This window comes from Cervus elaphus, chromosome X (assembly GCF_910594005.1).
Source record: "Cervus elaphus chromosome X, mCerEla1.1, whole genome shotgun sequence".
NCBI classification, from domain to species: Eukaryota; Metazoa; Chordata; class Mammalia; order Artiodactyla; family Cervidae; genus Cervus; species Cervus elaphus.
The window spans coordinates 81337042-81362986 of NC_057848.1; the positions used below are offsets into that span (position 1 = coordinate 81337042).

Consider the following 25945-nt stretch of genomic DNA (forward strand, 5'->3'; position numbering starts at 1 on the left):
CTGGGGCCCCCTTTCTTCTCTCAACTCTAAGTAACACTCACATTTCCTTGGTGCACACCTTGCACTTCCAGGTACCATTGCTTTCCTGAACGCGGCAGTCCCGACACACCAGGTGATTACAACCCCAACAAGTGTTGGTCTTGGGAGTCAAACGGCCCAGGCTCTCCTGGCACCGGGCGCAGGTCCGATCACTATAGCGCTGGCTGCCCCTTTTGGCTCCTTTCCGTTTTATCTCCAGTAACTCATTCTTCAGTCGCCTGCCAATACCCAAAAGAGAAGCACAAGTGATTCGGAGGCTGCATGGGCTGGATAGAGATGGGTTGAGGGGTGGAAACAGTAAGACTATTTAGTTCTGTGAAAGCAACAGAGCCCAACCTGACCCAGTGAGGAGCTGTAAACCTCATACACAAGTTCCTCTGAAAGTCAGATAAGAAGTATAAGGAAAAGTCCAGGTATCATTGGTTAAGGGCCTGGGAACATGATTTTTCTGGGACTCTTACCTAATCCTTTTCTCATCTGCTTTTCGGAGTTCCTCATCTCGTTGCAGAACACCGAGGATCAAATCCCTTTCCACCTCAGACAAAAAAGAGAGATCAAGTATCTCCGACATGACTTGTCCTAGTTTTTCCTTCTACTCTTCTTTCTTCAAAGCTACCAGGCCACCAGATTTGCCTGAAATAAGATAAAAACTAATTTTATACAGATAATTTACTATTTCCCCTTTGAGCTAGGCTAAAGAGACAACATAGAACTATGTGACCAATTTACCATTCCTACTTCCTGGTGAATCCTACCCTGAAAATGAAGATTCTAATTTTTCAAGAAGAAAAATTTATTCATGACTCTGGCAAACAATTGGGTCTTTCAACATGAGCATCTCAGTCTGGAAAGAGGACACAACAGCTCAGTCAAATTCTCCTTCCACCAAGTGGATCCTCAATTATCTAATTTTCAATACTTTTAATGTTCTCAAGTCACATATCTATTAAGCCAAATAATCAGACAGCTGATCTCTATAGTGGAGAAAACCACACAGGGATCTCTGCCAGTTGAAGCTTATTTCCTTCCAAACCTTTCCTGACCAGAGTCCTGGATTCAGTCAGCTTTCTACTACACTTCAAAATGGCCATCACCTACTCTATCTCCCAAAGTTCTTATTGCTAACACTACCTCAAGAATATCTTCACCTATTTCACTCACATTTGTTGAGAACCCACTCTGACAGGCATTGTGCAAAGTGCTACAGATACAAAGATGAGTGAGACACAGTTCCTGTGCTGAAGAAGATCACAGAGTAGTAGAGGAGAAATGTACACACAAACAAAGTACAGTGTACTGAGCACACTTAGAGGGATAATAAACTGTTATGGGAACTTACAGAAGGGAGTAATTAGTTCTATCTTGCCTAGACAGAGAAGAGAGAGAACTATACACATGTGGAAGGTTTTATAGAACAGGTGGATTTTGCCTTATAGAACAGAGTATATGTTTGTTGGTTGGGGACAATGGTAGGAAATACAGCTGGAAACCTGATTATGTAATTCTCAAATACTCTTAAAAATTAAGAATTTTTAAGTTGATGACACAGAGAATAGAAATCCATCAAACACCTTTGTTGTTGCTTTGTTTTTGATATGGGGAAATCACATACTCAAATTTGTTTTACAAAGATCACTCTAGCTATAGTATGAAAGGCTGGTTCAAAAGACAAATTGAAGTACAGTAACACATTGTTGTTCAGTTGCTCAATCAAGTCTGACTCTTCATAACCCCATGGGCTGCAGCACGCCAGGCTTCCCTATCCTTCACCAACTTCAGGAGTTTGCTCTAACTCATGTCCATCGAGTCAGTGATTCCATCCAAACATCTCATCTTCTGTCATCCCCTTCTCCTGCCTTCAATCTTTCCTAGCATCAGGGTCTTTTCCAATGAGTCAGTTCTTTGCATCAGGTAGCCAAATTATCGGAGCTTCAGATTCAATAACAGATAACACATTGTAAAATGTGCATACTCCAAAAGCAAGCAATACCACATCTAAGAATCTAGCTGATAGAAATATTCACATAAACGTGTATGCAAGGTGTATGTACAAGAAAGTTACTAAAATATTATTTGTAAGAGCAAAAACAAGTTCTTTAACAGAGAAATCATTAAACAAAACAATATTTCCATATGATGGCATACTATGTATCCATTTTTAAAATGTGGTAGATCTGTAGGAACATAGATCCTGAGTGAAAAATAAGAGTCATTTTAGGACTACACTTGAATGATCTGTTTGCTAAAGTATCTATACATTTGTATATGCAAAGAAAAAAATCTAAAACAAAACCCATTATCATTGGTTCCTCTTGAGAAGCAGAACTGAGGGGGGCAACTTTTACTTTTTATTTTATATAGCTCTGATTTTTTTTTTACAGATAAGTCTTACTTTTAAATTTCAGGAAAGAAAACATTCAAAGAAATACAGAGAGATTACTGGACAAAAAGACAACCTAAGTTTATTTAACTATGCTTTTAACCAACTGGGCAAAGTCACTGTATCTCTCTCATCCTCTGGGTTTTCAACTACAAAATGAACTACTTCTCAAAGGTATCAAAAAAATTGAATATTGTGTGCTAAAAGTCCCATCAGTGTCTGGAACACACATTTGGAATACATGTACTCACTGCATCTGCTGCAGGGCAGACCTAAACCAGAACAGGAAGACAAGAGCACACAAATAGGTTTGAGAAGTAGAATTGACAAAATGGAGTGACTGACTGAATGGAAAGAATGAAGGTGAAGGCAAAGATGCCTAGTATGCATGTCAAAGTTAAACACCTGGCTAGTAAGAGTTGTAACAGTGACAGGGGCTGTAAGAGAAGAAACAGGTATAGAAGTAAGGCAAGAAGTTTTGTTGTAGTCATATTGAGAGTCAAAGAGCCCAGGAAGGACTGAGTATGAGAAAGGAACTAAGGATCATACTTACCTTCACTGCTCTCCCTTGAAGTTACACATGTGCTTTGACTTTTTAAAACTAATTACCAACAAGACAATAATAGACAGTACAAACAAAGTAATGGCAACCCACTCCAGTATTCCTTCCTGGAGAATCCCACGGGCAGAGGAGCCTGATGGGCTACAGTCCATGGGGTCACAAAGAGTCTGACACGACTGAGCACACTGAGCACAAACAACATACCAAAGCTACACAGGTTCTGGAAATATCAACACTTTCTTGATTTCATTATTTCTTGGTCTTTATTGAACTATAAAATGCTAAGCCTCTTTTATAGGCCCTTTGTTAGGAAGTCATTTGAAAAAATACTGGCTCAAGTTTTTCCTAAAATTTGATGAACAGTACAAATTCACAGATCCAAGAAGCTCAATGAATTTCACAAGAAGCAGAAAGAAAACTGCATCACATGGGACAGCATAGTCAAATTTTTAAAAATCAGAGATAATGAGAAATTCTTTTTTTTTCTATTTATTTTTATTAGTTGGAGGCTAATTACTTTACAATATTGTAGTGGTTTTTGTCATACATTGACATGAATCAGCCATGGATTTACATGTATTCCCCATCCCAATCCCCCCTCCCACCTCCCTCTCCACCCGATTCCTCTGGGTCTTCCCAGTGCACCAGGCCCGAGCACTTGTCTCATGCATCCAGCCTGGGCTGGTGATCTGTTTCACCCTAGATAATATACATGTTTCGATGCTCTTCTCTCGAAACATCCCACCCTCGCCTTCTCCCACAGAGTCCAAAATTCTGTTCTGTACATCTGTGTCTCTTTTTCTGTTTTGCATATAGGGTTATCATACACACTGAGGAAACCAGATCTGAAAGAGACACGTGCACCCCAATGTTCATCGCAGCACTATTTATAATAGCCAGGACATGGAAGCAACCTAGATGCCCATCAGCAGACGAATGGATAAGGAAGCTATGGTACATATACACCATGGAATATTACTCAGCCATTAAAAAGAATTCATTTGAATCAGTTCTAATGAGATGGATGAAACTGGAGCCCATTATACAGAGTGAAGTAAGCCAGAAAGATAATACAGTATACTAACACATATATATGGAATTTAGAAAGATGGTAATGAGAAATTCTTAAAAGTAGCCAGCAGGTGAGAGGCAGGAGAGAAACAACATACCATACTCAGAAGAATAAAGATAATGATGAAAGTAAATTTACCATTGGAAACAATGCAAACAAGAAGACAGTGGAACATCTCTAAAACACTGAAAGGAAAATATCTGCCAACCTAGAATTCTAAACCCAGTGAAATGTCATTCAAAAACAGAGGTGAAATAAAGACCTTTTTTTAAAATGCAAAAATTTAAAGAATTAATCACAATCAGATCTGCAACTATTAAAAAAAAATGTTAAAGGAAGTCCTTCAAGCAGAAGTAGATAATACCAGATAGAAATAATAGAAATATGGATCTGTAAAAAGTAATGAAGAACACAAGCTATAGTAAATATGTGGGGGTGTGTGTGTGTTAGTCACTCAGTCGTGTCCCACTCTTTACAATCCCATGGACTGTAGCCCACCAGGCTCCTCTGCCCATGGAATTTTCCAGGCAAGAATACTGCAGTGGGTTGCCATTTCCTACTCCAAAATATGCAGGTAAAAAATATTATTTTCTTATTTGTTACCTTTAAAAATATAATTGACTCCTTAAAGCAAAACAATTTATAAAACATATTGTGAAATTCAAGACATACACAGAACCAAATTAGAAGAGTTGTACAATCTGTTTTCAAGACTTATTATAAATCTACAGTAATTAAGGGAGTGTTTTAGTAGCATACAGGTAGACACTGGAAGAGAACAGAGTCTAGAAATAAATCCTTATGTTTATAGTCCCTTAATTTCTGATAAAGATGTAAGGGAGGGGCTTCCTTGGTAATCCAGTGGTTAAGAATTTGCCTACCAATGCAGGGGACATGGGTTCAATCCCTAGTCCAGGAAGATCCCACATGCTGTGGAGCAACTAGGCCCATGTACTACAACTACTGAGCCAAAGCACCAAAACTACTAAAGCCCACCTGGCTAGAACTTGTGCACCAAAACAAGAGCAGCCACCACAATGAGAAGCCTGCACACAGCAACGAAGAGTAGGCCTCACTCACCGCAACTAGAGAAAGCCTGCATGCAACAATGAAGACCCAGCACAGTCAAAAATAATTTTTTTTTAAAAAAATATGCAAGTTACATGTATTCCCCATCCCGATCCCCCCTCCCACCTCCCCCCCCACCCAATTCATGTCAATGTATGACAAAACCCACTGCAATGTTGCGAAGTAATTACCTTCCAACCAATAAAAATAATTGAAAAAAAATATGCAAGGGAATTCAGTGGAGAAGTGACAGTCTTTTCAACAAATGGTGCTGAGTAAACTGGGTAGACATATGCAAAAAAAGCAGAGATTTCTTAGATATAATACCTAAAATGTGATCCAGAACTTGCTAAAACATAAACTAAAAACTCTGCTCTTTGAAAAATGCTAATAAGAAAATTTAAAAAAAAACTATATATACTGGAAGAAAATATTTGTAAACAGTATATCTGATAATGACTTGTATCCAGAACATGTAAGATACTCTCAAAACTCTACACTCTACAACGTGGTATCACCTCATACCAGTCAGAACGGCCATCATCAAAAAATCTACAAACCATAAATGCTGGAGAGGCTGTGGAGAAAAAGGTACCCTCTTGTACTGTTGGTAGAAATGTAAATTGATATAACCACTGTGGAGAACAGTGTGGAGGTTCCTTAAAAAACTAAAATTAAAACCATCATATGACCCAGCAATCCCACTACTGGGAATACACCCTGAAAAAACCATAATTCAAAAAGAAACATGTACCCCAATGTTCACAGCAGCACTATTTATAATAGCCAGGACATGAAAGCAGCCTAGATGTCCAACAACAGATGAATGGATAAAGAAGTGGTATGTATATACAATAGAATATTACTCAGTCATGAAAAGGAATGAAATGTGTCATTTGTAATGATATGGATGAACTTATCATCTGCCATACAGAGTGAAGTTAGTCATAAAGGGTAAAACAAATATTGTATATTAATGCATATATATGGAATCTAGAAAACAGTACTGATGAACCTATTTGCAGGGCAGGAATAGAGATGTAGATGTAGAGAACAGACATGGTGTGGGGTAAGAGGATGACAAATTGAGAGAGTAGTATTGACACATATACACTACCCTGTGTAAAATAGATAGCTAGTGTGAGGCTTCTGTATAGCACAGGGAGCTCAGCTTGGTGCTCTGTGAGGACCTAGAGGGATGGGAGGCTCCAGTGGGAGGCTATATATGTATACTTATAGCTGATTCATGCTGTTGTACAGCAGAAACTAACACAACATTGTAAAGCAATTATACTCCAATTAAAAAAAAAAAAACAAAAAGTAGTTCTTGCTAATCACCCCTACCAAAAAAAAAGAAACACAGGATTGGGACACAAGGGCCAAGAAAAATCAATGCTTTATGTGTGTTAATGTTTATCTTTATTTAAATAAAGATTTTTGAGACAAAAAAACTCTAAACCTTTTAAATGAACCAAAAATTTAGGTAAATGTATCACCAAAGACATTTAAATAGCAAATAAGCATCTGAAAAGATGTTCAACATCATTAATTCTTAGTGAGATGCAAACTAAAATCACAACGAAATGCCACTACTCACTTATTAGAATGACTAAAACTAAAAATGTAACAAATGTTGGCCAAAATGTGAAGCAACTGGAACTCTCACACACTGCAGTGGGAATGTATTAATAAAATGATACAACCATGCTGGAAAACATTTTAGTAGTTTCTCAAAAAGTTAAACATATATCTCCCATATGACCCAGACTTTCCACTTCTAGGTATTAACCCAAGAAAAGCAAGAGCATATGTCCATGCAAAGACTTGCATGTGAATGATAATAACAGCATTATTCATAATAGCCAAAAACTGGAAACAACCCAAATGCCCATGAAAAGGTGAATGGATTTTTCTTACTTGAGCTATATCCACATAATGGAACATTGCTCAACAATAGAACACACTGAACTACTGACACACACACAGCAATATGGATGAATGGCAAACTAATTATGTTGACTAAAAAAAATCAGACAAAAAAGAACACACAGTAGTACATTATTTCATTTATATAAAACTGGTAGAAAATGAAAAATAATGTATAGTGACAGAAAACAGATCAGCGGTTGTGAGAAAACAGGGATATAATACAGAGATGAACAGGAAAGAACGATTGGTGTGGTTTGTTTAGTCACTAAGCGCTATCCAACTCTTATGACCCTATGGACTGTAGCCCACCAGGTTCCTCCAAGAAAGGATTACAAAATAGCAAAAGGAAAATTTCTGAAGGTAATAGATATGATTACTTTCTTGATTTTGGTAATGGTTTCATGGATATACAGAGATGTCAAATTTTATTAAATTGCATACTTTAAATATGCACAGCTTATTGTACGTAAATGATGACTCAAAAATGTACTTTTTAAAGTTTAAAGGTTAAATGTAAAATAAATAAATAAAGTTTAAAGGTTAAATGTAACTAAACGTTTTGTAACCAGCACCTTTATACTCCCAAAATACCTCTAAGGCAGTAGGAGACTTTAAATGCATTCAAACAGTAAAATATTTTTTTATCAAAGGGGCTTTTATAAAGAATACAGAGTAGATTTGAAATTTTTTTCTATTATTATTTAATTATTACCTAAAAGATGTATTTCATCTTCTAGCCCTTCCAAATGAAGATATTCCATGAGCACTGAACCATATGTTAAAAAGACGAAAAGACAGCATTCTGAGAGCTGAGAAGATGGAACAACAACAAAACATTTGTATAACTGTTTCCTGAAATTAATATTTATACTGTTATTTAGTAAGTGCATCCAACAATGCACTTTTTAATTTTTAGATTTATATGTTTTGTGAGGTATCCTGTCTCAGCTACAACAGTCATTAAACTCAAGTATAGGGGCTTCCCTGGTGGCTCAGTGGTAAAGAATCTGCTTGCCAATGCAGGAGACATGGGTTTGACACCTGATCCGGGAAGATTCCACATGCTGTGCAGCAACTAAGCCCAAATTCTGCAGCTACTGAAGATCGGGCGACCTAGAGCCTGTGCTCCGCAACAAGAGAAGCTACCTCAATGAGAAGCCATGGATTGCAATGAACAGTTGCCCCACTTGATGCAACTAGAGAAAGAGCCTGCGTGGCAACAAACACCCAACACAACCAAAAATAATTTTTTTAAAAAAAATGAAGTATTAAGATAAACAACTTAGAATCAGACCTTCAGGTAGCTGTATCATAAACCAAGATTTTGTTCAAATGAAGCACCACAGTGTCACTGCTCTCAAAGAGCAACGGTTGTTACACTATTAATAAATATTAAAATTAATCTTAAAGAGGGTTTGTTTCATCTCATACCCTTCTTTATTTTTGTAAATGCCTTATAAAATATTGGGACAGTGAGAAATATATAGTTTGTAAATAAATTTATGTGTATTTGTTGTTGTTGTGTAGTTGCTAAGTCATGTCCAACTCTTGTGACCCCATGGACTGTAGCCCACCAGGCTCCTCTGTCCTTCAGATTTCCCAGGCAGGAATACTGGAGTGGGTTGCCATTTCTTTTTCCAGGGAATCTTCTCCATCCAGGGATTGAACTCGGGTCTCCTCCTTGGCAGGCAGATTCTTTACCACTGAGACACCAGGGAAGCCCTTGAGTATATTAGAGGTGATTAAAAATTTTGCTGGTAAGGGAGAGTGATCAAAAAGTTGGGAAACAATTTGCTTAAAGGAGGGTGAAGAGAAACAATTCCTACTAATTGCCATGTATTATCATGATTCTACTTACATATAGTTATATGTTAATTAGGAAAGAATAAATCATTCTGATGACTATAATGCAGTTGCCCAGATGCAAGTAGGGTAGTTTAATGAATGAAGTTCATGCTGCCATAAGGTACATTCCGAAGTGGACTCTATTAGCTAATTGTGATGAAGGCAATTACCGTATCTGAAGCAGACCAATCTAGCACAGTCAGAATTAATACCTATTATGTGTGCGGGTTTCCAAAACATGAGTGAAGCATACCTAGCAAAGTCCAGCCCACTTTGGAGGAAAAGAACTAACTATTTTAAAATCTAAAGGTAAAAGAGAGAGGATTTTAGAGCAGGGAGAAATGAAGCCAAAGCATGTTATGTGGTGAGCCTGCCAAACTCACCCTTGCCCTCCAAAAAAAGACTCCATGTAGAAAAGAAAGTTCCCAGGGATGCAGGGCTTCCCTAAATCCCCTTGTTTGGATCCAGCCGTCTATACACAAAGGCACCAATTGAGAACATCCTCTTGGTTGGTAACAGCTGAGTGACATGCAACATTGCTTACAGTCAACAAAAAGTTTTACATTAGGACACTGTGTTGGTTATTTTATCAATTGTCCCTTTCAATTTTAAGGTGATGTCTGTCCAAGAAAAGAAATCTAAATGTTTATTAAACATTTAATAATGTGTTTGTCTTCTATATCTAGTCAAGGTTGCTCAGATAAATTTAAGGTAGATTCAAATTGCAAAGGTGCTAAGTCTAGATTCTCAGGTCTTTCCAATTTTTCTTGGATACAGACTCCCACTCTCGTCCCCTGAAGTCCCTTCTGGCTCCTAGATTAAATGGTGTAAATGTATCTGGCCCCAGAGATTATTCTGTGAGATCTCCCTCTCCTGTACTGGTAGTTATCTCTGAATGTCTGTGTGGTTTTAGGCCTTCGAAATTCTACTTTTTCCCTGACCTGGAGCTCTGTATTCTGCACTGTTTACAGAACTGCTGACTAGTTAGGAAGGCCAACTATGTGCTAAGTGCTGTGCTCACAAAACAATGCAGAGTATCTGCCCACAAAGAACACACAGTCTATCGAAGGAAATACTTACAATCATAAAAGAACATGGTAATCAAAGAAATATACACACAGGGTATTATGAGAATGCCAAGTTGGAGCACCTATTCCAGCTTGGAGGAAGGGAACTAGAATGAAACAGCAGCAGCACATGAAATGGCTGTAAATATCTACCAGATGGTTAATGAGGTAGAGGGCACAGCATTTACAAAAGCAAAAACATAAGCATAGAGGCACAAAGCAATGTGGTACAGGCAAGAAGTGCAGTGATATTGTACAGCAAGTTGTAAGGAAGGATGTGGAAGAGGCAAATGGGGATCCAAGGAGGAGCTTGATATGCTATGCTCAGAGACATGGATAATTAGCCTTGGACAATGAGAACGACTGAAGACTTTTCAGGAAGGCAAGGACTCAGATCACTCTGACAGTTTTGCAGAATATAGATTTGAGGAGGATCTAGTATAAACCCAGGGGGAAGACAATGAGAGCCCAAAGTAGAGGGCAGTGATAGAAGAGATGGAAAGGGGCCATACTGAAGATTTAACACTGAGGTAAAATCTGCCAGACCTGTGAATGTTCTGTAACACAGAACAGCCACTTCTACTAGGACTTGGAGTTCCGATTTGCTAGATTTCTAATTAAAAGCAGTATGGCATAGAAAAGTGCCTACAAGGACTGGATCTGGAGCTCGGTTCAAATCATAGCTTCACTACTTTTTAGCTGTGTAACCTTGGGCCAGTTATTCAACCTCCCTGAATCTGTTTCCCCATCTGCAAAAAGTGATTAATAATAAGAGCCACTTAAAGCTATGAGGATTCAAGTACGTTCACGAGTAAAGGGCACAGCATAGTGCCTGGTCTAGAATAAGCATTCAATTTTGGTAGCTGTTTAATTTTGTTATTATTAACCATATGCTTTAGAAAATATATGAGCAAATTGCAGTTTTGACAGCTTACTATGAAATTTGAGAAATCAAATCAGCATTCTTGCCCAGATAGAAAATCACCATACCTCTCTGCAGGGAAGTAGCTGACAAGCATAAACATTAAGCAAATGTTAGTAATTAGAAATGATAAGTTTAAAAGATATTTATACACTGTCCCAGACTGCATTTAAAGTGACTCATAAAGATACATAGTGAAGTGAGTGAAGTCGCTCAGCCGTGTCTGACTCTTCTCGACCCCACGGACTGTAGCCTACCAGGCTCCTCTGTCCATGGAATTTTCCAGGCAAGAGTACTGGAGTGGGTTGCCATTTCCTTCTCCAGAAGATCTTCCCGACCCAGAGATTGAACCTAGGTCTCCCTCATTGCAGGCAGATGCTTTACCATCTGAGCCACCAGGGAATATAAAGATATATAGAACAAAATAGCAGAAATTTAAAAAACAGTATCAAAAAGTAGAAAAGCAAGAGCAGAGACAAAATAGAGTAAAAATCAAGGCTCCAAAACAAAAGGGCAACTGAGGCTTCCCAGTGGTCAGCTAGAGTCCAGACCCCCACAAGACCACCAATGGAGCAAATCTACACATACAGTAATCTTGCCTGGAAAATTCCATGGACAGAGGAGTCTGGCAGGCTACAGTCCAAAGGGTCACAAAGAGTCAGACATGACTGAGCACACACGAAAAAGAACAGAATGCTTTAAAACCCAGGTCATTTATACGCATAAAACACTTTTTAAGTCTAGAGAGAGTCGACACGTCATTTTTCAATAAGCTTTATCACCACCACGGTGTGAAACTCCATTATCTTTCCTCAGTCAACCAGCTTTGATAAACCAGCATGCCCCTCAGGGAAGACCCTCTTCTCATGCTTGGGTCAGAGATGGTGGGGATTTCTAAACTGAACTCTAGCTAGCATCTAATTCTTTCTTGCAGGACACATCACCTAAAAATCACCCACGCAGTCCCCTTAAATGAGAAATCATGATGGTTCATGACTAATCCAACCCATGTTCACATGTAGCTGTGATTTCATGCATTTGGTTTCTTTTTTAATTTTAGGGATGCTGTGATCTAGCCATGGCCACAGAAACTTTAAACACAATGAAATAACCTGTAGTCGAACTTGAATTGAACTATATATGTGGCAGACAATTTTAAGGTGTTATTTAAGGCCTATAAGACATAAAATAAATGCTAATTTCCTTCAAATATAAAATTAATAATGTGTATATGAGTATATATAAGCAGAAGAGTAGGTATAAATTGGAGAATATAAAATAAAAATACAATATTAACATACAAGCTCTCTTTGCCTCCTAAACCACTTAATCATAATTACACATTACATCAAATCCCTAGAACAAGATTAGTACATGTATTATCAACATCTGGTCAACAGCTAGAAGCAATATCCTAATATTAAAAAAAATACTATAAAAACTACTAAAGTATAAAAAAATTAAAACTGCCAAAATATTCAAATTTCATGTGTATGTATTTGTTTTATCTTCAATTGTGACATAGCAAATAAAGTACCTTTAAAAGTTCCAAGGGGGGAAGATAATTTAATTTTCATTATTCAGTTAATGTAATTTACAATAAAGCAAGGCACTATGCCTAGATGGACTTTCCTAGCCCCACATACATAAACATTTGACCTTGGTATTACTATTATTTCTAAACAGAACTACACAATCAGTAATCAGCATATCAATGAGGGTGCCCTTTACTTTATAAAAATGAATATTCTCCCTCACTAGATAATTAACTGTATGAGAGAGGGGACTTTGTTTTGTTCATCTCTGTGCCTTTCAGTGCCAAGAGTGCTGTCTGGTACATAATATGCACACAATAAATGTTTGTTGAATGACTGAGCTGGCATTAAAAATACCATAGATCATATTTAGCCACACCCAAAAGTTTATCACCCAGGACTTCTCTACATTTGATATCATTAATTCAAATACCCTGCTCTAGCTACAGTTGCCTGTCCTTCTGGCCTGTTCATTCAATGACCTCTCCCAGCCCTACACCAGTTCTCAGACCTCATGGTGGGGAGGTAGTACTCAGAGACCTTTCACTTCCACTATGTCAGCTCCTTCCTGTCTTCACTTCTTTTCCTAGACAGTTTGGATTCTATTGTTTCAACTGCACTCTTCTCATCATCCTCAATAACCCATTTTCATTGCAAATATCTAATAAAAACACAACCCTGGAAGAGCCCAACTGTTGTGCTTTATGCTGCACTGGGACTACTGAGATCTGCTAGAGAAAAAAAAAACCACAATATGGTGGATTATGATCAATATGAATTCTTGGTTGCCAAGCTCACTTCAACACTGCCTGACACTCCAGCTATGCTTCTGTGGTCCTAGCTTGCTCTCCTGTTCATCACAGTATTTCAAACTTTCCACAAACACCTCAATACTCCATCCCAAACCCTGCTCCACTTCAACCCCTTGCTCTAAGAGGATTACCTTTCCTCTTCCATCATAGGGAAAAATAAACACCTTCAGACAAGCTCCTGCCACCAAATCTATAAACTTATTGTTAACTATATCTATTCACTTTTTTTCCTTCAAAACTGTAATGTCCTTCCTCTTGTTTAAGGGTAATCTCTCCATTCCATTCTGGGATCCTCTCCCATCTGGCATAAGGACTTTACTTGGTAAGGACTTTGCTCTATCAATTATCTCTTTCCATCAGCCTTTAAAGACATCTAAGTCTTCCTAAATTAAAAAGAAAAAAGAAAAAACTTCTCTGGATTTCAATTCTTCCCCTACTACCACCCTTTCTTTTCTCTTCAGAGACATATTTGTCTAAGGAATTGTCCATATCCACTGCCTCCACTTCCTCATATCCCCAAATATTTCCCAACCCATCAAAGTCTAGCATTCCACCCCCCACTCTCCTGAAATTGCTCTAAGGTCACCAACAACCTCCTAAATCCAATGGATAGTAGTCAGTTTTTATTATCCTAGACATCTCTGAATCTTTAGCAACACTGACTATTTTTTAATGGAGCCATTCCATCTTGAAAAACTTATCCTCCTGATATTCAAGTATATGCACAAATATATATCATAAGAATGCTCAGTGTTTAAAACAGCAAAAAAATTATACAATTTAAACATCAATACGAAACTGATTAAATAAACTATGGCACATACATATAATGGAATGCAATCTCACTGTTAAAAAGAAAGAGGTAAGGGACTTCCCTGATGGCCCAGTGGTTAAGATTCCATGCTTCCACTACAGGGGGCAAGGGTTCCATCCCTGGTCAAGGAACTAAGAACCCACATGACACACAGTGCAGCCAAGAAAAGAGACAGAGAGCGAGCTAGTTCTACATATACTAACACTGAAAGCATGCCACAAATGTTAAGTAAAAAATACATTCCAGAACACAGGTATGCTAATTCCATTTGTATTTTGTAACATATAACTGCAGACAGGATGGATGAATAGATGAATGGGAGGGAGGAGAGAAATATTTCATATGGGCATGGAAAATGTCTGAAAGAGGATATGAATTTAATATTGTTACCTGTGGAAAATAGGATATGGAGAGGAGAATGGAATCTTTATGTTATCTTTTATTGGGTCAAGTAATAAAAATGTGGTCAGATCCCTAAGCACACCAACATTTCCAAAGCAGGCAAGAAAGAAGTTTAAAGCAATCAAAAGGGAACGGTCAGAGAAACTGGGTAAAGTATATTTTAGTGTACCAGAGATAAGGGAGGAGAGAGAGAAAGGTAGTTAATGGTTTTAAACATGGAAAGAAAGATCTACTAAAAATAAGAAGAGGGAGGTGTACAATAAATAAAGAGCATGAATTCTTGAAGAAGGCCAAATGACCAATAGATGTAAAAAAAAAGTTTCACTCTTACTGGTAATAAAGTTTTTTTTATGTTTGCCTATCGATTAAGCAAAATTTTAAAGACAATATTCAATTTTAAAAGGGAAGATGTAAGAAGTACTCTCGCACTTCGTTAGCAAATGCAAAACAGTTTTGATCAAATAAGGACCTATTGTATAGCATAGGGAACTCTACTCAATACTCTGTAATGACCTCAATGGGAAAAGAAGCTTAAAAGAAGTAGATATATGTATAACTGAGTCACTTTACTGTAAAATAGAAACTAACACAGTAATTTAACTCTACTCCAATAAAAATTAAAATAAATAAATTTAAATTTGATTTATAAAAAACCAAACTTCATGCAAACTTATCACAATTGCAATTAAATCATTGATTATAAAATATGTTCCTTTTTAAAACATTTACTCAAAAAAAAATTTACTCCCTGATTGAAATAAGTTCTACTCCCAAAAAAGGGCATCATCTACCTTCTTATATACTCCATCTCAAGCACTTAGTCTAAAAACTGGCACATTGTTGACTCTGAGTAAATAAACCCATGCATGCATGCATGCTCAGTTGCTTCAGTCATGTCTGACGCTTTGTGACCCTATGGGCTATAGCCCACCAGGCTCCTCTGTCCATGGGGTTCTCCAGGCAAGAATACTGGAGTGGGTTGCTGTGCCCTCCAGAGGGTCTTTCTGATCCAGGGTTCGAACCCAAGTCTCCTGCATCTCCTGCACTGCAGGCAGATTCTTTACACTGAACCACCAGGGAAGCCCAAATAAACCTATATTTTCTGAAAAGTGACAAGCAATAGTTTAAAGACACTGAAAACTAAAGCTATTAGAAAAAAACATTTATTTATTTATTTGGCTGTTCTGGGTCTTAGTTGTGGCATGTGGGATCCAGTTTCTTGATCAGGGATCGAACCTGGACCCCCTTGCATTGGGAATGAGGAGTCTTAGCCACTGGACCACCAGGGAAGTCCCACTAAAGCTATTCTTATGCCTGAGTTGACAGAGGTACAAACAAGAAACAGTGCAGAAGTCAAGGAAATTTTCCATCTCTTACTGAATTGTGAAACATCAAGTTAGGTTTAGATAGACACAGATATGAAAGCCACAGTGGTCCATCACTTCAACTATTCTGGCAGCACTGACCAATTTCCTACCCTCTTATATTTCTGCCACAGCCACCGAGAAATATCCCCCAAACTAGATAGTCTCCACTTTGTTCCTACACCTGGGCTGATGAGTACTTCTGGAGAGAATAGATACAGAGTTCTGTGACTTGGAAGGAGACAAATTCAAGTTATCCAAGCCTCTCTGGGCTCACTATGATGTGGCAATCTGGATGATTTGCCACTAAGGGGCTCCTCTATTCATCCTTCTCAAATGCTGTTCCAACCCATCACCACTCTCATCAGTTGGGATCTCCTCCAAAATCCTGTCCTTCCACAGCTCATTTCTTCTCCACAGCTCCAACAATCCTGCTCTCATTCCCTCCTGTCTCAATGGAAGAGCTACCTCTCTTTCTCGAAGACCCATCTTTTCACCTCTTTCATGCTGAAGCCCCCACCCTCCTGCATCCTCCAAATCAATCAACCTGGCATCAATCAAGCTCTGAAATGGGTTCATCTCTCTCCTATATTTAAAAAGAAACAAAATTAACATTCTCTTCTCCCCTGTGCTCCACTGTCTATGGGAAACACTCCTTCCCATCAGAGTCAAGCCTCTGCAAACATATGCTATATTCCCTATCAGTCCCTCTAAGTGCTACCCCCAACTCTCTACAATCTGCCTCTCTCCTCCTGCTGCATTAATATATCACTGACATCCTAATTACCAAATCTAATGAACATGTTTTTAAATGTTTTATAGTATGCTTTATCTGATTACAAGAGGGGTACACATCATGAACAAAGTTATGACTATGGCAGACTAAAGAGAAAAAAAGACTTGTACTGTATAACAGACAATGGGTAAATATCCCTTAAAAATAGTGTTCTTATAAATAAATGAAATATATAATCCAAAAGAGAAATGTGGGAAGGATATTGAGGAGCAAGTCTCAGGAAAAATACAAGTAGCTAACACACATGAAGATACTCAGCCTTACTAGTGACCAGATAAATGAAAGTTAAATCAGTTAGATACTATTTTTCATTGTCAGATTGGCAAAAATTAAAAAGACTGTCCATCCTCAGCAAGGGAATGAGGAAAAGCACTCTCAATGGTGAGAGTGTAAATCCTCTTGGATGCCACTTTTCTGATGCCTATTCACATTTTTTAAATGTGTATGTCCTTTGACCCAACAATTATCCTACTAGAAAGCTGTCCAGCAGAAATACCTGTGTGTTGACCTAGCTCTACATACATCATTGAGCACTGTGCAAAGATGCTTATTGCAGTATGTGGTGTCTTGGACTAGGGAGATAGGCAGAGGAGATGGAGATGTGGCAGAATATAATAACATGGTGGACAGGATTTGCTGATGAATTGGGTGTAGGGAGGGGGTGAGAGAATGAGAGGAATCAAGGGTGACTGTAGGTTCTTGGTTTGAATGAATGATGGTGTCATTTTACTGAGACAGGGGAGGGTTGAGGGAAGGAGCTAGGGATTTGAGAGGACTCAAGTCCTGTTTTGGAAATAGACTCAAGAGACATAGAGAACAGACTGGTGGCTGCCAAGAGGGAGGATGTTGGGGAAGGGATGGATTGGGAGTTTGGAAGTAGTGATGTAATCTAGTATACAGAGGATAGATAAACAACAAGGTCCTACTATATAGCAGAGAACTATATTCAATTATCCTATGATAAACCATAGCAGAAAGAATGTTTAAAAAAATGCATAGGGAATCCCCTGGTGGTCCAGTGGTTAGGACTGCACAGTTTCAATACCAAGGGCATGGGTTCAATCTGTGGTCTGGGAACTAAGATCCCGTAAGCTGTGTGGCAGGGCAAAAAATAATGTGTGTGTGTGTGTGTGTGTATATATATATAGATAGATAGATACTGTATGTATGTATTTATATACATATCTGTATGTATATAAATACAGTATATATATATACAGTATCTGTATATACTGTATTTATACATATAACTGTATAAATATATATATATGCATGTATACATAACTATATATATATATACATATATATATATACACCTGAATTACTTTGTTGTACAGCAAAAATTAACACAACATTGTAAATCAGCTATATGTCAATAAAAAAATTTTTAAAGACTGTTGTTTTGGCCATGTAATATTTGAGATGCCTATTTGATATCCAAGTAGGAATGCTTAATAGCTCATTAGATCTATGAGGCTGCAGCTTAGAAGAAAGGCTTGGGATAGAGACATAAATTTTGGAGCGACAGAGGGTATTTAAAACCAATGGGCTGGATGAATGCTTCTAGAAAGATTCTGGATAGAGAAAAGTCTGAGCCCTGGGTCACTCCACTATATTGAGAAGTTGAAGAGATAAATTGAGTAGAAGAGGTTGGGCATAACATTTTGCACAAACTTCAGTTTCAGGGAAGTTATCATTCATTAAATGGTGGAGAATCACATATTTACCAGTGTATCAAGAGTCCAACTCCTTCCAGGCTGTCTTTGGAAAGATTCTAGCCTTATTTTTTTTTCTGAATGTTTCAAAACATTTAAATAGAACAGTACTTTTTTTTTTTCCTGTTACATAGTGGTTTCCTCACATGGTATAATTCTCCTAGTATAAAACTTGTCAAGTACCACACAAGCAGTAATCAGCAATGGCTTTTTCATAAAGTTAATAATCCAATAAACACATCATGCCTAAAAGGCTAAGAGTGACTTGAGGCCAGAAGCTTAATTTGTTAGGCATCTTTTATTCTTTTGAGCTGTTCACTTCCCTATCACACAGCAACTTTCTCCAGCTTCTTACTGAGCTCACTGGATAAATGCCTTAAGACATCTGACAAGTCACACCCCTCTTCCTAGTGCGGACCACAAGAAGCACAGCATCTTTACATTTCCACTTTAAATTTTAGAAGTTTCCATCCAGAGACTCATGCCTTAAAAAAAGAGAGAGGAAGTACTTCCAAGCAGGTCAAAGTTGTCATCAGGCATGCAATCTCAAAGCAGAATTGTGTGAGAACTGGGCCTGGGGCAGACTGGGGACACTTAAGTTTCTGGTCCAGGAGAACATAAAAGAGTGCCAGTTCCTACAATGGTGATGTCATTCATTAATTCATTTAACAAATATTAGCAAGCACCTACAATGTGCCAGGCTCTGTTATGGATGCTGGGGTCCACTGGTGAATGAAACAGACAGCAATCTCTGCCCACATAGAACTTACACTATGGAAGGAGAAGAAAAGAAAAATGAATAAGAAAGAAAACAAGAAAAGAAAAAGAAAAACAAGAAAGAAAAATGAATAAAATACATAAAATATTACATTAGAGTAATAAGGTAGTGGAGGGGCATATATCAACAAAATGTTCAAGGAAGGACTTAAACCTTTAAAATTTATTTAAATAAGTTTAATTAGGGTGGTTAGGGATGACCTCACTAAGGTGACATTTAAGTGCAAAGTCCTAGCTGTAGATTCAAGTGCCTCAAAAAGGTGTCTTCACAACCTCTTTAACAAGTGGTGCTGGGAAAACTGGTCAACCACTTGTAAAAGAATGAAACTAGAACACTTTCTAACACCATACACAAAAATAAACTCAAAATGGATTAAAGATCTAAATGTAAGACCAGAAACTATAAAACTCCTAGAGGAGAACATAGGCAAAACACTCTCCGACATAAATCACAGCAAGATCCTCTATGACCCACCTCCCAGAATATTGGAAATAAAAGCAAAACTAAACAAATGGGACCTAATGAAACTTAAAAGCTTTTGCACAACAAAGGAAACTATAAGCAAGGTGAAAAGACAGCCCTCAGATTGGGAGAAAATAATAGCAAACGAAGCAACAGACAAAGGATTAATCTCAAAAATATACAAGCAACTCCTGAAGCTCAATTCCAGAAAAATAAATGACCCAATCAAAAAATGGGCCAAAGAACTAAACAGACATTTCTCCAAAGAAAACATACAGATGGCTAACAAACACATGAAAAGATGCTCAACATCACTCATTATCAAAGAAATGCAAATCAAAACCACAATGAGGTACCATTACACGCCAGTCAGGATGGCTGCTATCCAAAAGTCTACAAGCAATAAATGCTGGAGAGGGTGTGGAGAAAAGGGAACCCTCTTACACTGTTGGTGGGAATGCAAATTAATAAAGCCGCTATGGAGAACAGTGTGGAGATTTCTTAAAAAACTGGAATTAGAACTGCCATATGACCCAGCAATCCCACTTCTGGGCATACACACTGAGGAAACCAGATCTGAAAGAGACACGTGCACCCCAATGTTCATCGCAGCACTGTTTACAACAGCTAGGACATGGAAGCAACCTAGATGCCCATCAGCAGACGAATGGATAAGGAAGCTGTGGTACATATACACCATGGAATATTACTCAGCCATTAAAAAGAATTCATTTGAATCAGTTCTAATGAGATGGATGAAGCTGGAGCCCATTATACAGAGTGAAGTAAGCCAGAAAGATAAAGAACATTACAGCATACTAACACATATATATGGAATTTAGAAAGATGGTAATGATAACCCTATATGCAAAACAGAAAAAGAGACACAGATGTACAGAACACAATTTTGGACTCTGTGGGAGAAGGCGAGGGTGGGATGTTTCGAGAGAAGAGCATCGAAACATGTATATTATCTAGGGTGAAACAGATCACCAGCCCAGGCTGGATGCATGAGACAAGTGCTCGGGCCTGGTGCACTGGGAAGACCCAGAGGAATCGGGTGGAGAGGGAGGTGGAGGGGGGATCGGGATGGGGAATACATGTAAATCCATGGCTGATTCATGTCAATGTATGGCAAAAACCACTACAATATTGTAAAGTAATTAGCCTCCAACTAATAAAAATAAATGAAAAAAAAAAGGTGTCTTCTGTACTTCAATCCCATCATCACCTGACCTCAGCCCCTTGAAGGGATGGTATCCCCAGGTCCTTGTACAAATATTTGTTAACCTCTTATGCTCAAAATAAAGGGAGCTCCAAGATCTAGACCTTGTCTTAGATTACAACCTTCAAGACGGAAAACCAACTGTGGTCAGCACATACTCAGTCACTTAGTCATGGTTTGACCCTATGGATTGTAGCTCGCCAGGCTCCTCTGTCCATGGGATTTTCCAGGCAAGAATACTATCGTGGGTTGTCATTTCCTTTTCCAGGAAAATCAACTGAGAGAGGTTTTAAGGGATTTTCCTGAGGTGTTAACAAAGAGTTTTAGGACACAGAATAACTGGCAATTCTGCTTAGTGGAAGGAACTGTGTGTTCAGTAAGGTTGTCCCAAAGGAGGTGAATTTAGAGCTAAATCTTGATGAATAGGAATTAATGGCAGTGAAGTGAGTATGGGTGACAAAGTTATCGCTTCAGGGAAAAAAAGAGAGAGAGAGAGAAGAGAGAGGAAAAAAAAAAGTAATTTAAGCAAAGACCCAGAGATGGGATAAGAGGGAAATTTTCTCACTGACTGTTCTTCCCTAGGTAGTCCATCCATTCCATGATAAAACAAGTCCACACTCAGGCTCAGATGTTCTGGCGTGGTTGTTGGGAAATCCTTACCACTTTCCACACCCTCATTTCTCCCCTACTTAGCGGAAAAGGAAAAAATTGAGCCAGGCACACATCCCTAGAATCAAGGGTCACCTTCTCTAACTTCAGGACAATTCCTTCTGAGCTGACAGCCCTGGAGGTTCACTCACCTGAGTACACGGGGTGGGGTGGGGGGATGTGCTTATAGTGGCAATGTGGCAAGCATTCCCACAATGGAAGTGAAATGGGTGAGCCACCAGTGATGTAAGTGCTCCAAAGTCTCTGCAGTCCCTCTGAGATGGAATCAAGGACCAAAACTTAGGCTTCAGCTTGGAAGGGAAATGTTTCATCACTTAGTCCTCATTTGTGAGCTATTTAGTGTTCCTAAAATCTAAGACAGCAGAGTTGGTGTAATAGGGGAGAAGAATACAGCTCAGCTGCAGTCAGATGGCCCAGCTCTGGCCCTCATCCGTTGGGTGATTTGAGTCAAGGTACTTAAACTCTCAGAGTCCCCCTTTCATTATGTTGTTGTTGAGTCACTAAGTCATATCTGACTCTTTTGCCATTCCACGGACTATTAGACTGCCAGGCTCCTCTGTCCATGGGATTTCCCAGGCAAGAATACTAGAGTGGGTTGCCATTTCCTTCCCCCCAGGATCTTCCCGACCCAGGTATCGAACCTGTGTCTCCTGCATTGGCAGGCAGATTCTTTACTGCTGAGCCACCAGAGAAGCCTGAGCCTTCAGGCTTATAATTGTGGTACCTCACACATACAGTTATCATTAGTATTATGTGAGGTAATTATATAAAGAACTTCTCACAGTGCCTGGCTCAATGGATTCTAACAACCCTGATTAGTAGCAGCTTTAAGGGGGAAAGCGCAGAAAGCATCAATCAGAAATGTCACATACACTCACAGACCAATTATCCCTGAACAGGCCTCCAAACTCCATTTCACTGCTCTGACCTAGTGAGAGGCACCTGAAATTGTGCTATCAGAAATGTTCATCCCCTGCCAGGAAAAGTCTCACAAGCCAAGTTGGTGGTCTTTTAATATTAGAATTCCCAACATATGCAAAAAAAAAAAAAAAAAAAACACCCAACAACTATAACTACAGCCAAAAACTTCATTAGGGCCTCAACTCTTTGCATTAACCATTGTTCTCTCCACAGACCATCAGGTAAACACATGTGGCCATTAACACCTCAAAATTAATGGACTTATGAGGGGTGGGGAGCTGAAAGCAGAAAAGAAGCCAAGAGGTACAGTATGTACTGAAGACTAATTTCTGGCACAAATGTACAAGGTCTAGGATCAACCCTGCCCAAAGCAGTATTATGGAATGCTAGGTCCTCTGATTCTTGGAGAAGCAGGCAGGATACTTCAGGAAGAAAAGTTTGGTTAATTAGAAACATCACCTGTTCCAGTCGCCAAAATTCTAACCCAATGATTTTAGCACCCAAAATTCCAACCATCTTACTCAACTCAACGTTAAGGGTTGGAGGGACATCTTTTCTACCCCTTTACAAACCATCACAGATGGAAACGTTCTATGTCTCTTCTGAGGGCTCTGAGGACCCTCTTTCAGAAGCGTATCTCGCTGACCGCTGTAAGTTGTCCTTTAGTGGCTAAGTCGTGTCAGACTCTTGTGCAACCCCATGGATTGTAGCCCATCAGGCTCCCCTGTCCATGGGATTTCTCAGACAAGAATACTGGAGTGGGTTGCCATTCCCTTCTCCGGGGGATCTTCCCGACCCAGGGATCCTGCATTGGCAGGCGGATTCTTTACTGCTGAGCCACCAGGAAAGCCTAAGGGTGGCAAGATAAAGCGGTTCAGCTCCAGAGCACACAGCCGGGTCCTCAGCCCCAAGTGCAGAGGGTGCTCACTGAAGCAGGACTAGGGGCCAACCGGCCTCCAGCCTTTACCTGCGGTGGATCCGCGGAGGCCAGGGAAGTGGACGCCGTGAGGGCCGAGGTCCGGAAGCAATGCGGGGCCCAGACACCGCTGAAAAGGTGACTCTACGCCTTGGAGGGCGCAGTTCCCGCTAGAAGCTCGGCCCCACTCCCGCCCCTAGGGTCAGCTCCCGGGAGGGGCCCCGGCTCCCGAGGGCGGGAAAAGCCGTCCACACTGGAGGAAGCAGAGCCCCGAGGGGTACAAGCCCTTGGCGGCGACGGATGGGCCGGGGAAAGGGCCGAGAGACTAAGGGAAAGCAAAGTGGTGGGGAGGGACCGCCCAGCTGACGGGAGTCAAAGCGTGGGGTTGCGGTCCGCCCAGGCGGACGGGGACTAGGGACAGAGGGTCAGCTCCGGACAAGGCGAGACTGGGAGACCGGGAGGGGGGAGGGAAGAGCGCAGGTCCCCTAGATGGGGATGGGGGCGCTGAGGCAGTGAAAAGGGGCTGGGGGCCCAGGAGGCGTCCCGGACCGAGTGCGGAGGGACGGTCGTGGGCCATGGACCTACCTGTCACCTGCAACAGGTGCCACGAGAGGGCGAGACGTCCCAGTGCCGGATTCAAGGAAGGGTCTCCCGCTCCGGGAAGACCGCAGCCCCGCTCCAGCAGCCGGCCCTTCTCACCCTCCCAGGAGGCGGAAAAAGCTGCAACTTTCCCTGGAGCGGGGAGGAGCTGGACTCTTAAAGGGGCCGCACAGCACTCCGGGCTCCATGGTAGGGGGCCGCGCCACCGGCCACCCGAAGGGGAGCTCTGAGGACCAAATCCTTAAGACACTGGAGGGATGCGGTCCCAGGTTAGCAAAGGGAGCTTGACGACTGACATAGGAGTCTGACTAGACCTGGGTTTCATAGGTGGTCCCTCTCTCAAATGATACATCATGTCTCTCTTCCGTTCAGCTGAGCGACAAGTTGTCAAGTTGTTGTGTACTTCTAAGAAGACGAAGACTCTTGACCATATAATTTGGGAAGAAAAAATACGATGCTATTCTGATCCTTTGACTTTCAGTTTTTGATGGCAAATAAAAGTGTCTGTCCAAAACAGAAACGTTTTGGGGAAAGGACATAGACTAAATTCACACACAGACAAAACTGGTTAAAATATTCAGCTCACTAGTAATCCAAATGGAGTAAATTAGAACCATAATGAAACTCTTCAACAACGGTTTTTGTTTGTTTGTTTGTTTTTATAACACTTAATGAAGACAAAGTGGCCACAAAACAAGCTCTTTCATAATTGCTAGGAGGAGTGTGTTTTGGCTTAAAACCCTTTTAGAAAGCATGTGAGCAGTATATATCAATAGACATTAAAATGTTTATATTTACCCAGTAATTATAGATTCCTCTCCCCAGTCTCCCTACTCCCCCTAATTCTTCTCATCAGCTATTAACCAGGCTCAAGTCCCTTCCATCTGTCATCAGCAATTAAACATGCTCAAGTCTCTGTCACCTTGAAAAAAAAATCCTCCCTACATACTAGGTACTCTCTAGCTCCTCTTTATGGGCAATTTCTATTCCCTTCTTACTCAGCAATTTGGCTTCCTTCCCCTCCAACACTCCACTGAAACTGCTCAACAAGATACTCAACCAATGAACTCTGTGTCAGAAAAGCTATATTAAATAAATAAATGTGGTATTTTCCCTGCTTATCTTGCTTGACCTCCCCACTACATTTAACACTGTTAACCATTTCCTCCTTGAAAGTCTTCCTGTGGCATCTATGATGCCGCACCCTTGCTTTGCCTCCAAACCCTTTGCTCTCTCCTCCGTCTATTTTGCAGATTCCACTTCTGCTATCTAGCCTCTGAAAGCTGGACATTCTCAGGACTAGGCTACCTATACTCTTTCCCTGTATGATCTTTCACTCATTTGGCATGAATTACCATCTATATGACCACATCTGTAATTTTATACCTCCATCCAGACCTCTTCACTGAGCTCTCCTTTCTTGACATTTCCACTTGGATGTCTCAAACTCAACACATCCGAAGCTGAACCCACCACATTTTCTCTTAAATTTGCTCCTCCTCCTTATCTCAGGAGATGACAACATGTCACCCAAGGCAGAAATTTTGCACCAAGCACTAATATTTGCATATAATGAATGAATAAATGTTTCCTAAGGAAACAGAAATGTACACAAATTTTTTGCATAATGATGTTAATGCCAGTACTACTTAGAATAATAAAATACTAGAAAAAAATCCTTATGGTTCACAGTGATAAGAGAACAGACCCTCTATGATTTCAATACCTTTAGACCATGAAATCTTTGCATCTTGTTCTATGTCCCTGGATATATTCCAGTGTCTCCTGGTTTATAGTCTGTGAGAATTTGAATAGAATTTGTTTTCCGATGTGTGAAAATTGTTTAAAACTTAATTATGTTGAAAAAAATTCTTATGGTTCAAAGGTTAAGTAACAGTATAGTCACAGAATATTATATAAACAATAAAAATTATATTTACACATAATTCCTAATGACAAGAAAATGTTTATACTCTAGGATTAATTGAAAGTATGTGCTGTGCTTACTTGCTCAGTGGTGTCTGACTCTTTGCAACCCCATGGACTGTAGCC

The 25945-nt window shown here is 39.7% G+C and overlaps 1 protein-coding gene across 3 annotated transcripts in view; it reads right to left on the reverse strand.

Annotated features, from left to right (window-relative positions):
• SYTL4 (synaptotagmin like 4) overlaps positions 1 to 24008 on the reverse strand; it is a 57249-nt gene extending 33241 nt beyond the window's left edge. For 2 of the 3 annotated variants that reach the window (XM_043896889.1, XM_043896887.1), the window contains exons 1-3: positions 23879 to 24008; positions 501 to 672; positions 42 to 257 (exon numbers count right to left, since the gene is read on the reverse strand). In XM_043896889.1, coding sequence (XP_043752824.1) covers positions 42 to 257; positions 501 to 610 — 326 coding nt within the window. In that variant the 5' untranslated portion in view covers positions 611 to 672; positions 23879 to 24008. Of the gene's footprint in view, positions 1 to 41; positions 258 to 500; positions 676 to 23878 lie in introns of those variants that run through there. The other variant, XM_043896888.1, reaches the window with a different exon arrangement.
• Between the last annotated feature and the right edge of the window lie 1937 nt (positions 24009 to 25945).